The sequence below is a fragment of the Xiphophorus hellerii genome, chromosome 14, assembly GCF_003331165.1.
Source record: "Xiphophorus hellerii strain 12219 chromosome 14, Xiphophorus_hellerii-4.1, whole genome shotgun sequence".
NCBI lineage: Eukaryota > Metazoa > Chordata > Actinopteri > Cyprinodontiformes > Poeciliidae > Xiphophorus > Xiphophorus hellerii.
Window position 1 is genome coordinate 10377956 of NC_045685.1, and position 12216 is coordinate 10390171.

The 12216-nt window shown below is 40.5% G+C and overlaps 4 protein-coding genes and 1 non-coding gene across 8 annotated transcripts in view; 3 read left to right on the forward strand and 2 right to left on the reverse strand.

Moving 5' to 3' along the window:
• Positions 1 to 394: 394 nt before the first annotated feature.
• b4gat1 (beta-1,4-glucuronyltransferase 1) lies at positions 395 to 3821 on the reverse strand. The gene is made up of 2 exons (XM_032582350.1): positions 2277 to 3821; positions 395 to 1047 (listed from the first exon to the last, which is right to left on the reverse strand). Exons 1-2 carry the CDS (start codon positions 3378 to 3380, stop codon positions 856 to 858), a joined length of 1296 nt encoding a protein of 431 aa, XP_032438241.1. The 5' UTR covers positions 3381 to 3821; the 3' UTR covers positions 395 to 855.
• Positions 3822 to 3900: 79 nt separating this feature from the next.
• trnas-gcu (transfer RNA serine (anticodon GCU)) lies at positions 3901 to 3982 on the forward strand. Its single transcript has one exon. It is a non-coding gene; the product is annotated as a tRNA-Ser (tRNA).
• Positions 3983 to 5329: 1347 nt separating this feature from the next.
• Positions 5330 to 7890, reverse strand: pfdn2 (prefoldin subunit 2). The gene is made up of 4 exons (XM_032582360.1): positions 7755 to 7890; positions 6711 to 6799; positions 6377 to 6500; positions 5330 to 6194 (listed from the first exon to the last, which is right to left on the reverse strand). Exons 1-4 carry the CDS (start codon positions 7836 to 7838, stop codon positions 6003 to 6005), a joined length of 489 nt encoding a protein of 162 aa, XP_032438251.1. The 5' UTR covers positions 7839 to 7890; the 3' UTR covers positions 5330 to 6002.
• Positions 7891 to 8242: 352 nt separating this feature from the next.
• nit1 (nitrilase 1) lies at positions 8243 to 11118 on the forward strand. 2 transcript variants are annotated; one of them, XM_032582359.1, is made up of 7 exons: positions 8250 to 8445; positions 8646 to 8715; positions 8800 to 9033; positions 9215 to 9318; positions 9423 to 9559; positions 9744 to 9869; positions 10157 to 11118. In XM_032582359.1, the coding sequence occupies exons 3-7, from the start codon at positions 8801 to 8803 to the stop codon at positions 10427 to 10429; spliced, it is 873 nt and encodes a 290-aa protein (XP_032438250.1). In that variant the 5' UTR covers positions 8250 to 8445; positions 8646 to 8715; position 8800; the 3' UTR covers positions 10430 to 11118. The 2 variants fall into 2 exon arrangements, with proteins under 2 accessions (XP_032438249.1, XP_032438250.1); XM_032582358.1 differs by lacking the exon at positions 8646 to 8715 and having other exon boundaries at positions 8243 to 8445.
• Positions 11119 to 11328: 210 nt separating this feature from the next.
• The window catches only part of clcn3 (chloride channel 3), a 40526-nt gene continuing 39638 nt past the window's right edge, over positions 11329 to 12216 (forward strand). For 2 of the 3 annotated variants that reach the window (XM_032582345.1, XM_032582348.1), the window contains exon 1: positions 11329 to 11650. The gene's annotated coding sequence lies outside the window, so the exon portion shown is untranslated. The remainder of the gene's footprint in view (positions 11651 to 12216) is intronic. The other variant, XM_032582347.1, reaches the window with a different exon arrangement.

Consider the following 12216-nt stretch of genomic DNA (forward strand, 5'->3'; position numbering starts at 1 on the left):
ACCATCATAAATATAACACCTGTCATGAACATGAGTGAGTCTCCATGAATATTTATGACTGTTGTCATAAAGTGTCATTTGGTAAATTATGACACTTTTAATACAAAATTGACATTATTCAAAATGTCTTTGTTATGACAACTTGACATTAACAAAGAAATCATGATCTAAATTTGACCTAAAATTATGACTGATTAAACTTTAGCTTTATGTTATTAAAGCTAAAGTTTAATCAGTCATACTTTTATAACAAATTTATGTCAGATCATGATTTCTTGGTTCACAACCCGTCAAATAAAGTGTTACCCATTTCAAATATAAAAAACTGATATAAAGAGGGAATCGTTGTTGCTTTTCTGTTTTAGGGGAACGTAATGAGATCATGTTATGCTTCTTTTAATTTTGGTGTAAATACTGGGACTCTGTCACATTTTTATGACAGGTAATACTGCGAGAATTTCATACATGGCTGTTGCTTTTTGTGTTTAAACTCTTTGGGCCAAGGCTTCTAAAGTAGATATTTGACTAGAAATGTCCTTTCAATGTGATTTAAGGCAATTCTTTTCTACTTTTGTATCTGGATATCAACATAACGTATAAAGTAAGACCTCATATGTTTAGATTTTACCTAATAAAATTCAATCTGTAGTCGTGTTTGAACCAGAATGCAATAAACTGAAGGATTATTGACCCATTTTCTGAAATCCCATCATAAACCTTCTGTGCAGTCTATCTTTGAGATAGACTTTAAATATTATATATATGAAGTAAGAGAACCAGCTGAAACTCCTCTCCCATACATCTATGTTATAACTTTAAAAGTTGGCTTAGGTCAGTCATCTTTTTTTCCCCCCCTCAGCATCGTCGGGTAGAGGACGGGTATTTGGTTTTCAGGCCCTCTTTGAAGCTGCGAAACAAAACCCGGTTCTGTTTGTTCTCCTCCTCTTTCTTAGCGTGGAACTCCCCCTGGATCTTGAAGCCGCGGTGCACGACGAAGGCCGAGCTCAGCACAGAGAACCTGAATCCGGCCACATGCAGCTCGCACGCCTGGACAACAAAACAGAAACAGAAACACCAGAAGGCAGGTGTTGATGTGTGTTTCTGTCAAATCTACAGGTGCACCTTAAAAAAAATTAGACTATGATTCAAAATGTTTATTTATGTCAGTAATTCAGTTCAAAAAGTGAAACTCAAGAATTAAACTTACGGTAGTTTCTAGTTTATACCTGTAATGTTCACTGCATTGCATAAACATGTCGCTCGGCTTCTGAGGAGGCACCATAGCAACCTGGGCCTGCTTATCATGATTAGCTCCATGCTACACTGCATTCATGTAGTAATTCATGCAAAAGGAGGCCAAAACAGGTGTTGAGCACATTTACTGCACAATACATGGACATGCCTTTCAGTCTGTCCACATTTTTATAAGAAACATCCTTTTTATTGGCTTTGTGTTGTATTCTTACTTTCTGAAAAAGTACATTTGGGGGTTTTGTTAGCTTTAAAGTAATCGAAATGTACAGAAACACTCTAAATATGCCAGTAGTAATAATCATACACGAGTTTCCCTTTTTTAATTTATCAAAATAAATTAGCATTTTTATTATACTCCAAAATAGTAAGATGAACCTAAGGGTTTAAACCTAGAGTATACAATTTTTATTTTAAAAAATATTGTTTGTTACACATTTGTTAAAACTTTCATGTCCCAACAGTAATATGTGAAACAGATAATCTGTGAAAAAACAAACAAAAAATATAAATAAAATAAAAATAAAAATCCAGCTCCTCCACCAAATCCGTTCCCAGTCAGAAACCACCAACCGGAGCCAGGAGGAAGGTCTTAGTGCTGTCAATCAACCTCGTGTATGCTGCTCCATGGGCTCATGGTGGAGAAACAATTACCCATCTAGGAAAACTTTTCATCCGCCGTCATTGGTGGTTATGCTAACTAGGCTTAGCATTTATGGCAGGCTCTGCTAGCAGGGAGAAACTGTAGCATAGCAGAGAACAACGGGTAGAGCATGAACAGCACTTACACCAGAGTTATTGACAGCGCTAAGACCCTCCTCCTGGCTCTGACTGGTTGTTTCTGACCAAGCTGTGTGTTTCAGTAGTAAGCGCTGGAACCACTGGGAAAAGGCAGAGGAGCTTGATTTTTTTTATACATTAACTGTCTTGTACTACTCTGTCACAACATAGTGACAGTTTTAACAAACTTATTAAAACCTTTTTGTTTTAAATTAAGGAACATTTGAAGTTAAGATTCTACCAACCTGGCTGATTCGATTGAAGCCATACTGCTTGAAGTTCTCGTCATATAAGGGGACAGTTCGAGGCCCGATGTAGAAGGGCTCCCAGGGGTCCACCCAGTTGAGTGTGTAAGCAACTTCCAGGGTGCCCGTCTCTCTAACATGGCTGTTGACCCACTGGGAGTAGTTGGTGGGAGCCTGACAGCGTGGGCACAACTCCTCATAAAACGGCCGGACTTCTCCCACCTGGTAAAGCTGTACCAACTCTGCCTTCGTCGAGGGAATCTTCCTGGCATGACGGATCTCAAAAGCAGGGAGGACAAACACCTCGTCGGCCGCCGGTGGCCGTCTCAGCATCATGGCGAGGAACTGCTGGTGGAGGTCAGCGCTCGGCATCATGTCGATGTCAATGACCAGGATGTAGGAGGACTCTGTGCCACCACGGGCAACGTTACGGAGAAGGTTGTTTGGGTAGGAGATGTTTCCGCTCATGGCGTAGTTTTGGTATTTATCCCTGTGGGTTTCCAGTCTGGAGAACACTGAAGCGCAGTCTTCCAGGCCAGCAAAGTGTTCCCGGTCCTGTTCAGGGAAACTGGCCGTCTCTCCTGACAGGCAGACCAAGTGGAAGTCCACAAGGGCTTGGATTTGAGGGCAGAAGAAGCTGAGTGCATAAACCAAAGCTGTGGCAAATTTAACGTCTTCCCCATGTGCAAATATCGCCACGGAGAGAGGATTCTTCCATCTTTCCAGCAGAGATTCCAGGTGGTGCAGGTTGTTGATGGTAGTATGAGTGGCCAGAGTCAGGATGTCAGAGTTTGAGTGGGAACCTGGTTTCTGATTCGTAGTGAAATCACTCTTTATCAAGTTTTTGTATACTCTGTACTGGCCGCTGTTGTCAAAGATCCCACCACTGGACAGAGAGTACCTCAGCCGCTCCTTCCGCGTGTTTTTCTCGGGATGCGCATTCTTCTTGGCCGCGGAGCCTCCAAACAGCTCCGAGTAGCGGTAGCGCTGCTGCTTCCCGTGGAACCTGGACAGGAAGGACAGGTAAATGAGCTGCAGCAGCGCCACGATCAGAAGGGCACTCAGCACCACTTTGAACACGGAACATTTCTTGGAGAGATGCATTCCAGAGAAAGCTGGATCCGGCCAATCGCTGTTAACAAAGCAGGTCCGAAAACACAGGAGCTGGTTCCGTCCAGTCGCTCCAGCTAGCGTTGACTACATCCCAGCCGCAGAGCCAACACCACAGCCTAAAGGGGCTGTGTCGGGATGAACACTTGACCGGATGTTGTATTGCGTTAAAGGAGCACCAAACAGGACTTTAATATGATTTAAAACAGCACAGAAAATCGGCGAAAAGCTGCCAAGCTGCGGTGATCCATTAAATCACAACACCGCACTGGTTGGCTGAGCGGCGGCTGCGACAGCGGCGCATGTCGATGTGTAACTGCCGTAAAGTCTGGAGGAAAGGCGCCGCTGGGTTTAGTGTTACAGTTAAGCAGTGCAGTCTGCGCTTTGACAAATAACGAAAGGGTTCTTAATGATAATATATGGGTAATACTATAAAAATAACAATTACATTGTAAGCATTTCGTCATACAAGGCATCGGTAAATTTTACTGCGTAAGTGAAATATAGGCATCCTGACGAGGTGGCCGAGTGGTTAAGGCGATGGACTGCTAATCCATTGTGCTCTGCACGCGTGGGTTCGAATCCCATCCTCGTCGAAATTTATGTTTTGTTTTATTTTCCCCGACCGTTCCGGACTCACTAAACATATGCAACAAAAACACATCAGATGTGACTACAATTAAAGACAGGGTGGCTAACTCTCTAAGTCTTTAAGGCGCCATGTCATTAAGTGTCAACTGTGGGTGTTACCTGGTTTTCCTTTTTGCTGCTTTCCTACGGTGGCCCTGAGGTGCAAACCACTTCAGCAAATTGAAAGCACAATTACAAATTACGAATGCACTACAACATTAACGAAACGGAAAAGGTATGTCACAGTGGGAGTAGACCTAAGAAATCTCTGATTGGACAACAGCTCGTTTTAATTTTGAGCCGGAAGTTACTCTGGTGTGCTTCGTTTTAATGAGAATACGGTCACGTCGCCATGTATTGCCAAAACTGTGGAAAAGAGCTGGTTGAGCCGTCACCAAACTTTTGTAGCAGTTGTGGCAAGAGGCTTTGGATAACCGAGAACATTCATGTTTTTAAAAAAAACACGTTAAAGCCAGAATAACTTCCGGTTCAAAAGTAAAAACGAGCTGTGGTCCAATCAGCGATTTCTTAGGTCTCCCACTGGGACATACCTCTTCCGTTTCGTTAATGTTGTAGTGCTTTCCTTAATGTTGTAGTGCTTTTGTTAATGTTGTAGTGCTTTTGTAATTTGTAATTGTATTTTCAATTTGCTGAAGTGGTTTGCACCGCAGGGCCACCGTAGGCTTTCTTTGGAAAACCAACTAAATTTACTCTGCTAAGCTCCCATGAATAGTCTTAACAAATATAAGGTATTATTTAAAATTATACATGTCAAGTTTGTAAAAGCTGAAGAAAGAAAACAAGGTTTCCTGATTTCTGTGGCTTCGTTCAAAGGAATAAATTGTTCTGCAACAATGCAAAAATGGTTTAGGAATAGTTCAACATAGATATAGATGAGGTAGAAAAACTACCTGTAGCAATAGGTTTGCCAGGAACAATATGCCTGAAGTATTTGGGGGAAATTACTTCCATTTGAAAATGGAAGTAATTTTCCATTTAAAAATGGAAGTAATTTATAGTGTGACTTGTCAGAATAATTTTAAACCAACAAATCAGATTTTTTTATTTCATGCACCAAAAACAATCTGTTGGCACTACTACTGTACATACACCTTGGTACCAGTATACATCAGGCTCTAGTAAGTAATTTTACATTTAAACCTTAAATGAGGCAGTAACTGAGTCTCTGGGGAAATCATGTGTCGTTACTTCTCAACAGATTGAAAAAGGTCTTAGTAATACTAAAACCTACAGCTACACAAAGCCTCTGCAGTAGGTTTCGAAATAGTGAAACAGAAATAAAAATCGGAAGCCACATTAGACAGATTTGTTTTATTAATGATTCTGAAGCCACTTTGCTAGTTTCTGCTCAATACATGGCGTCAAATTGCCTGACGGGGGGGGGGGGGGCGCTTCCTTCATTGCACAACTGACACTTTGTACAACTGAAAAACTACTGTAGACTCCCACACATTCAACTCTTCTCCATCTGTTTAAGGTAATAGTGCAAAAGTTGAAGTGTTGGAAATACCAACGTATACAAATATCAATGGCAAAAGACACTTAGATGTTCAAGGTATTTTGGGTTATTTTCAACTCCGCACTACAGAACTCTTAACATTTAAGTGTTTTTCCTAATCCTAAAAAAGAAAATTATGTCAAACTGCCTGTGAGAAAATTAAAATAAAAAAGGGTATGCATTTAATTGGTAGTTGCTTAAGAAAGTATTTCAGGGGGGGAAAAAAAAGATACATTTAAGACAAATATTACTTATATCCAAACATACGGACTCGGAATACAGTTGCTTGAATCGGATGTGAAAAACTAAGTGTATTACATTTTTGTAGAAATTACAGTAAATCCCCCGGTCCAAACGTTTTCTGTGAAGAGTTCAGATTTTTTTTTTTCTTTCGTCAAGGTTTAAATTTTCTTTGTTTGATGATGCAGTAATCAGAAGGCCCTTCCGTCACTGTCTATCCTCACAAGCTACGACACTAAAACTCCAGCTCCGCTTTTAGATCCGCCTCCCTCGCTGTTGCCGGACGGTGCCGCAGACTGGCCCTGGCCCTCTCCTTCGCCCTCTCCGACCAGACGGATGTTGTATCGTTCTCTGTACTCCGTTAGCTCCCGACCTTTCGCTTGCATCTGCGTGTTGATGGTCTCGATTACTTTAGAAATCTGAAAAGAGAAAAATTGAATTAGTCATTTACCATATCTAAAATTTTGAGTGATAGAAAAAAAAAAAAAAAATCCTTTTTGGGAATTTAAAGGAAACAAAAGTGTCCTTTTAACCATTAAATTACATTTTCTGTTCTGTATCCTTAAAACTATCAAGAATGGAATTATATAAACAAGATTACCTGTTCTTTGTTGTTTTCCAGTGCAGGTAGAACTTCTTTCACTGTTCTCTCCACCAACACTCCTCCAACCAGACGAAAGCATTTCCTCGAAGAGTCCACTTCCTTTAGAGTGTCAATTACTAAACTGAACAGAAAAGAAGGAAGTCAAACACGAGTTAAACCGATACCACTGAAATTAAGCTCTGAAAAAGGAACTATAACTAATATTCTGGAATTCTTCACAGAAAATCTTCATGCAAAAATCTATTACTGCCCAAGTCAACTGTTGCTATATAGACTATTATAACATGAGAAAGCAGAAAATGCTGCAGAGGAGGAGACCTCGGTGACAAACCTGTGCTCATTGATGTCCATCTCCAGCTCTGCAGCTTTAGACGCCATGTTGCGCTGTTCCTGGCGCATTCTCTGAAATGTTGCCACCACCTGTAAAAAAGATAAATTCATCAGAACTAAACAAATAAATGAATAATCTTCTGTATTACATCACTTTTATTAGTCTAGCATTCACAGTTATAAGGAAATACATATTTTAGGAGTCATTTTTATTATTTAACTACAGCTCTCCCAGTCAATTTGAAATCTTAGTAAAATGTTAACAGGTTAGTTTTTTTTAATAAGGCAAACAAAAAAAAGTGTTTCGTTTTTCTTACTGGGTTTAGCTGAAAATTATATTTGAGATTGCAGTGTTGGATAAAAATGAGGATGTTATTGTAAAATTCTTTAAATTTTTTTGACTATATGCTTCATCTTATCTAGATGCATATTAGAGGCATAAAAAATAATTTAACAAATAATTTCATTGTGTGTGAAGAAGAGAGCAATAGAATTTCATTTTAAAAAATTCCAATATCTGTTCACTTTTTATACATTTTTAAGGTTTTATTTTCAGTTTTCTGTGCTTTCGCCACTAAACCCATTTTAGTTACATTTCAACCAAAATGAAAAAGTCCTGTAACACCAAGTTCTAAACTTTTATGACGAGAGTGTCATCGCGCAGCATATTAATGATAACTGAAGCTCGTTAAAGATTGGAGACACTGCAAAAATCTCACATTTGGGTTTAAAAATAGACTTTCGCCTCGTCATACCAAACAGCACCGGCAGCTTAAAGTTATGTTAAAGTTTAAAGAAAATAACCAGAACAATAAGCCCGAGGTGAACTGGTTTAAAAGATTGAATACACCAACTTCTCTGAGAAAATCGCTATTGAGAGGTTTTATGAAGCAGACTGATGCTCAGATGATGGCGATAGAGAGGGAAGCTAACGCTAGCTTAAGCTAACTGGCCGTCCAATTGACGGCTTTTACTCCGCCAGGCTCAGATGGGCAACAACAGTGTCTACACCGACAAAATGCAATCTGCGGGCAGGTGAGAGTACCTGTTCAGCCGACGGGCCGGACTGTTTTCCTCCGCCGCCACTGCTGCTGGTCTTGCTACCCGTGTTGCTACTGTTGGCTGCCATCTTGGAAGGGTGTTCCCGAGTAGGACCCCCAGCTAGATGTTCAAAGGGGGCTCATGAGGTTGCCTGTGCGCAAAATGCAGTTGAGAACAGAAAACCTTTAACGTTTTAAAACTACTGTAGACTCAAAAAAAGTAATGTAAGAATGTAATGTAATGTAATCTTAGCTGCTCCTTGAAGATACAACTTTTTTTTATTACCATTTCAAATAAGACCATAAACAAACGTACGCTCTTATTAACTCGGAAAGCCTTGTATAATTTTACAACATTGATATTTACTATTTGTATTTTAATCTGAGTTGTTATGATCTGCAAAGCCTTATTCGTTTCCTTCTGGAGTAGTGTTAATTACATTTTTTATAGTAGCAAAGAGTCCCCACTAGATGGCGACAGAACGCACCGCGCTTGATGAATAGCAGAGAAGAAGATTAAACCACCTTTTCACAGCAGAGGACTGAGGTGAAACTAAACGTTAATAAAACACCAAGATAATGTAAACAGCGGAGGTTAACCTGTGTTGGGTCAATGTTCAGGTGCAACTTAGGATCATCTGTGAAGTACGTGGCCTTTCTATCAGCTCTGGGACGCCATCACATCCTGCAAAACAGGTGTGTTTATTATTATCGTTAAGATGTGTACTCTCAACTCGCGAGTTGGACAAAAATTAGAACTTTTTTGTTGTTTCCAAATAAAAGCACTGGTATGGAAATTTGAGCATTACGGCGGTTGTTTTAATGCTTCATTAATGTAAATTAAAACACAATTTACTTTTACAAGGCTATCCAATTTAAAAGTTTCTGTTTCCCAGCTGTACTTGCCATGAAAGTGAAGCTGTACAGAGTTAAACAATAAGTGTGCAATAGAAAAAAAAAAGCCCAGTAAGTTGCACAGTTAATCATCAACCATTGTTGACTTGACATGTTTTCTGACCCTCCTCCTTATAGTCGTTCCTTTTTGTGCAGGATGTCCACTTCGCCGAACCCAGTAGCTGCAGTCTGTCAAGTTACGGCAACCCCAGACAAGGAGGCCAACTTCTCTGCCTGTAAACAGCTGCTGGAGGAAGCCAGGCAGCGAGGGGCCTGCATGGTGTTCCTGCCAGAGGGATTTGACTACATTGGATCCAGCAGAGAGGAGACACTGTCAATGTCAGAGCCTCTGGGAGGGGACATAATCTCCCGATACACTCAACTTGCCAGGTGGGGCAACACAACTTCCAGTCTGTTGAGTAATTATGATATGGCATTAAAATATGTTTATATGTTTGTCCACAGCAGCAAAGATATAAATATTTTCTCGCTACATATTAGGAGTATCTTAAATATATTAACCTTAATATTTTATTTTTATATTATTGTTATTTTAAACTCTTTGTTTCAGGAAGTTGGATGTGTGGCTGTCTCTAGGAGGATTTCATGAACGAGGACACGACTGGGAGAACGACAGACGTATTTATAACAGCCATGTTATCATTAATAACAAAGGTGCAGTGCATCTAATAACACAAACGCACACCTTACTCCGAGATTCAGACCAAACCAGTCAATCGTGCAACATTTACACTTGTGAATTGTCATTAAATCAACAGGTGACATCCTGTCAGTCTACAGAAAGTCCCATTTGTTTGATGTGGAGCTGCCGGAAAAAGGTGTGTCACTCAAAGAGAGTGCCTTCACCATACCCGGAGCCTCCCTGGTTCCTCCAGTCCAGACTCCAATTGGCAAGGTGGGCATTTTATTGAAACAGTAGCCATCTCATCGTAACCCTACAGAAGCACTATAAGTCCTTGCGTTAACAGGTTAGGTTTGTAAGCCAGAAACGATGAGAGTTTTCAGGATTGAATGAGACAAAGCGCTGACAGGTTATACTTTTAGTGTATCTTGGCATCGTTTTTGTTTGTGTGCCGTAGGTCGGACTCGGCGTCTGCTATGATTTGAGGTTCCCTGAGTTATCGCTTGCTTTGCAAAGACACGGTGCAGATATCCTTACGTATCCATCTGCTTTCACGGTAGTAACAGGAGCTGCTCACTGGGAGGTAGGATCACAATGCAATGACTGCTTATCGGTAACAAGGCTTCCATCATACTGTTCCTCTCATTTGAAGTACTTCGATTAGACGCTAGAGGAATGAAATGGGAAACCTACTTTATTTGTTTTATATCATATTTTACCATTACATTTTAAATCTTTGTGTGAAAACCATGAAAATGTGATATTTTAAGCTGTAGGAATAACTTACCTGTCCATGCAAAAACCAATATCTAAACACAATTTCAGAGTAATAAGTAAAGTTTGACTGATCGTTCTGTGATGTGTTACTAGGTGTTACTCCGTGCCCGGGCAATAGAAACGCAGTGCTTTGTCCTGGCAGCTGCGCAGGTTGGCCGGCACCATGAGACGCGTTCGTCCTACGGCCACGCCTTGGCCGTCGACCCCTGGGGGGAAGTGGTGGGTGACTGTGGAGGGGAGAAGCCAGGCATGGTGCTGGTGGAGGTCAACCTGGACAAAGTCAATAGGACCAGGAAGAACATGCCTGTCCAACAGCACCGCAGGGACACTGCTTTTTACCACACTTTGAGTCAAACCTGTTTGTGATTAAAAATGGGAAGATAAAATTGTCTATTTCAGCAGGAGTGAATGTCAGAATTTCACTGATAAATAAATAAGAATAAAAGCTGTTCCACTTCCTACATTGTGTTGAAAAGTTAGGTTAAATAATTGTTGTAAATTCATAGGAAATATTTGTATTTATATGATGATTTATAAACCTGATGTTATATGTTTGAATTTGGAGTCCCACTGTAATTATTTTTAATTTTTCTTGTATTTCTAGACTTTATTCTTTGACGAAGTGAATCAGATCACTTATCTCCCATCTGTAAATAATGTTACACATAATGACCACTAGATGGCACTTTTGGACAACAAGATCTAGTTCTAAAAAGGTAACGAGAGACTGAAACCAGGGAAAACAAGTCATCGTTCTTTTATCAAAGATTGCAAATGCAGTTTTTATTCCAATTAAAAATGGTTGAATTTAACCACGAAAACCATATTTTCCACAGTGTTTTTAACAAAAACTATGTTACTTCTTTAAATGAAACAGTGTGGTTCACAACTTCATTCACAGACGCCATTATTATGTATTGAAAGTTTTGGTCCCAACTCTCAGCCTTGATGAACTCCGCAATTGATTGCTCGGAGAACCTTTAATTATACAAACTGGTTTCTGTTTGTCAAATGATTACACAAGAATACATAAAATCGTATGTTTTGGAAATACATTATGACTTTTTATCAGCTATCTTTTTGTTTGAAACTTTATTTATGTGCTGATTTTTTGCTTTGTAGACAAATCTTTTTGTCGTTGTTCTCTCCCTTGTGTAAGGTGCTCCACATCTTCATAGTTCCTCTTTGACTATAACACCAGTTTGCAATTGATGTTTTCATTTCATTTCAACATGGCAGAGGTGTGTATGAGTAGCTATCTCGCTGCTCATCTTAGACCCGCCCTTCCTGAGACTGAAAACCTCAAAGGACCTTGTTTTCCTTCTTCCTGGGTGAATTATTGATCAGAAGTCCTCCTTCCAGCCGCCGCTGCTGGGATGATCGCTGGAATGGGAACAGGAAGTTAACGTCACGGACAGAGAAATGAGACTCACGAAAGAAAACACCACCATGATGATGATGTTGAGGGAGAGAATGTCAAGCCCGTTAGTTTAGAAAAGGAAAAAGAAGAGAAATCCTGCCTGCCTAGCTTAATCTGAGGAAAAAGATGAGTTGCTATGTCGGGGCTGGAACTGCGGCATCAGGAAGGTACGCTGTTTGTTGCTTGTTTTAGTCTGTCGCAGCTGTAGAGGTGAAGGTTCGCTGACTGCCCTGAGGCTTTAACACCCGAGACCAGTCGTCCACCTTTCACCTTTAAGCTGCAAATGCTGTGAACTCTGATTTATTTCTTCCCCCCCTGTTTGCAGCCGAACAGGTGTTCGGTAGTTAGCCAACTAGCCGTGGAGGCTACCTCCGTTAGCATGAGCTCCTGGTTGCAGTTGATGTGAAACTGAGTGGAAATTCACCAGCTTGGGTGAACGTCTGGACTCATGTTGAGGATATTGTCATGGAAGAGGGCCTTCGGCTGCAGACAGAGCCCACTTTTAAGCTCTGTTGCAGGCGAATGGCTCCCTGTTGCTGTGTCTTTTGTCCTGCTCATTTCCATCTGGGGAATACAGATGTAACAGATGCTAACGACACTTAGCGGCTGAGTGCTAAAGGGACTGAGTAACTGACCTCGGTGTTGCAGACACCGTTTTTTTTTTTATAATTTACTCTGGAAAATCTGAAATGTACATTTACTATTTATATACGTCTCTCTCTCATATTACAAC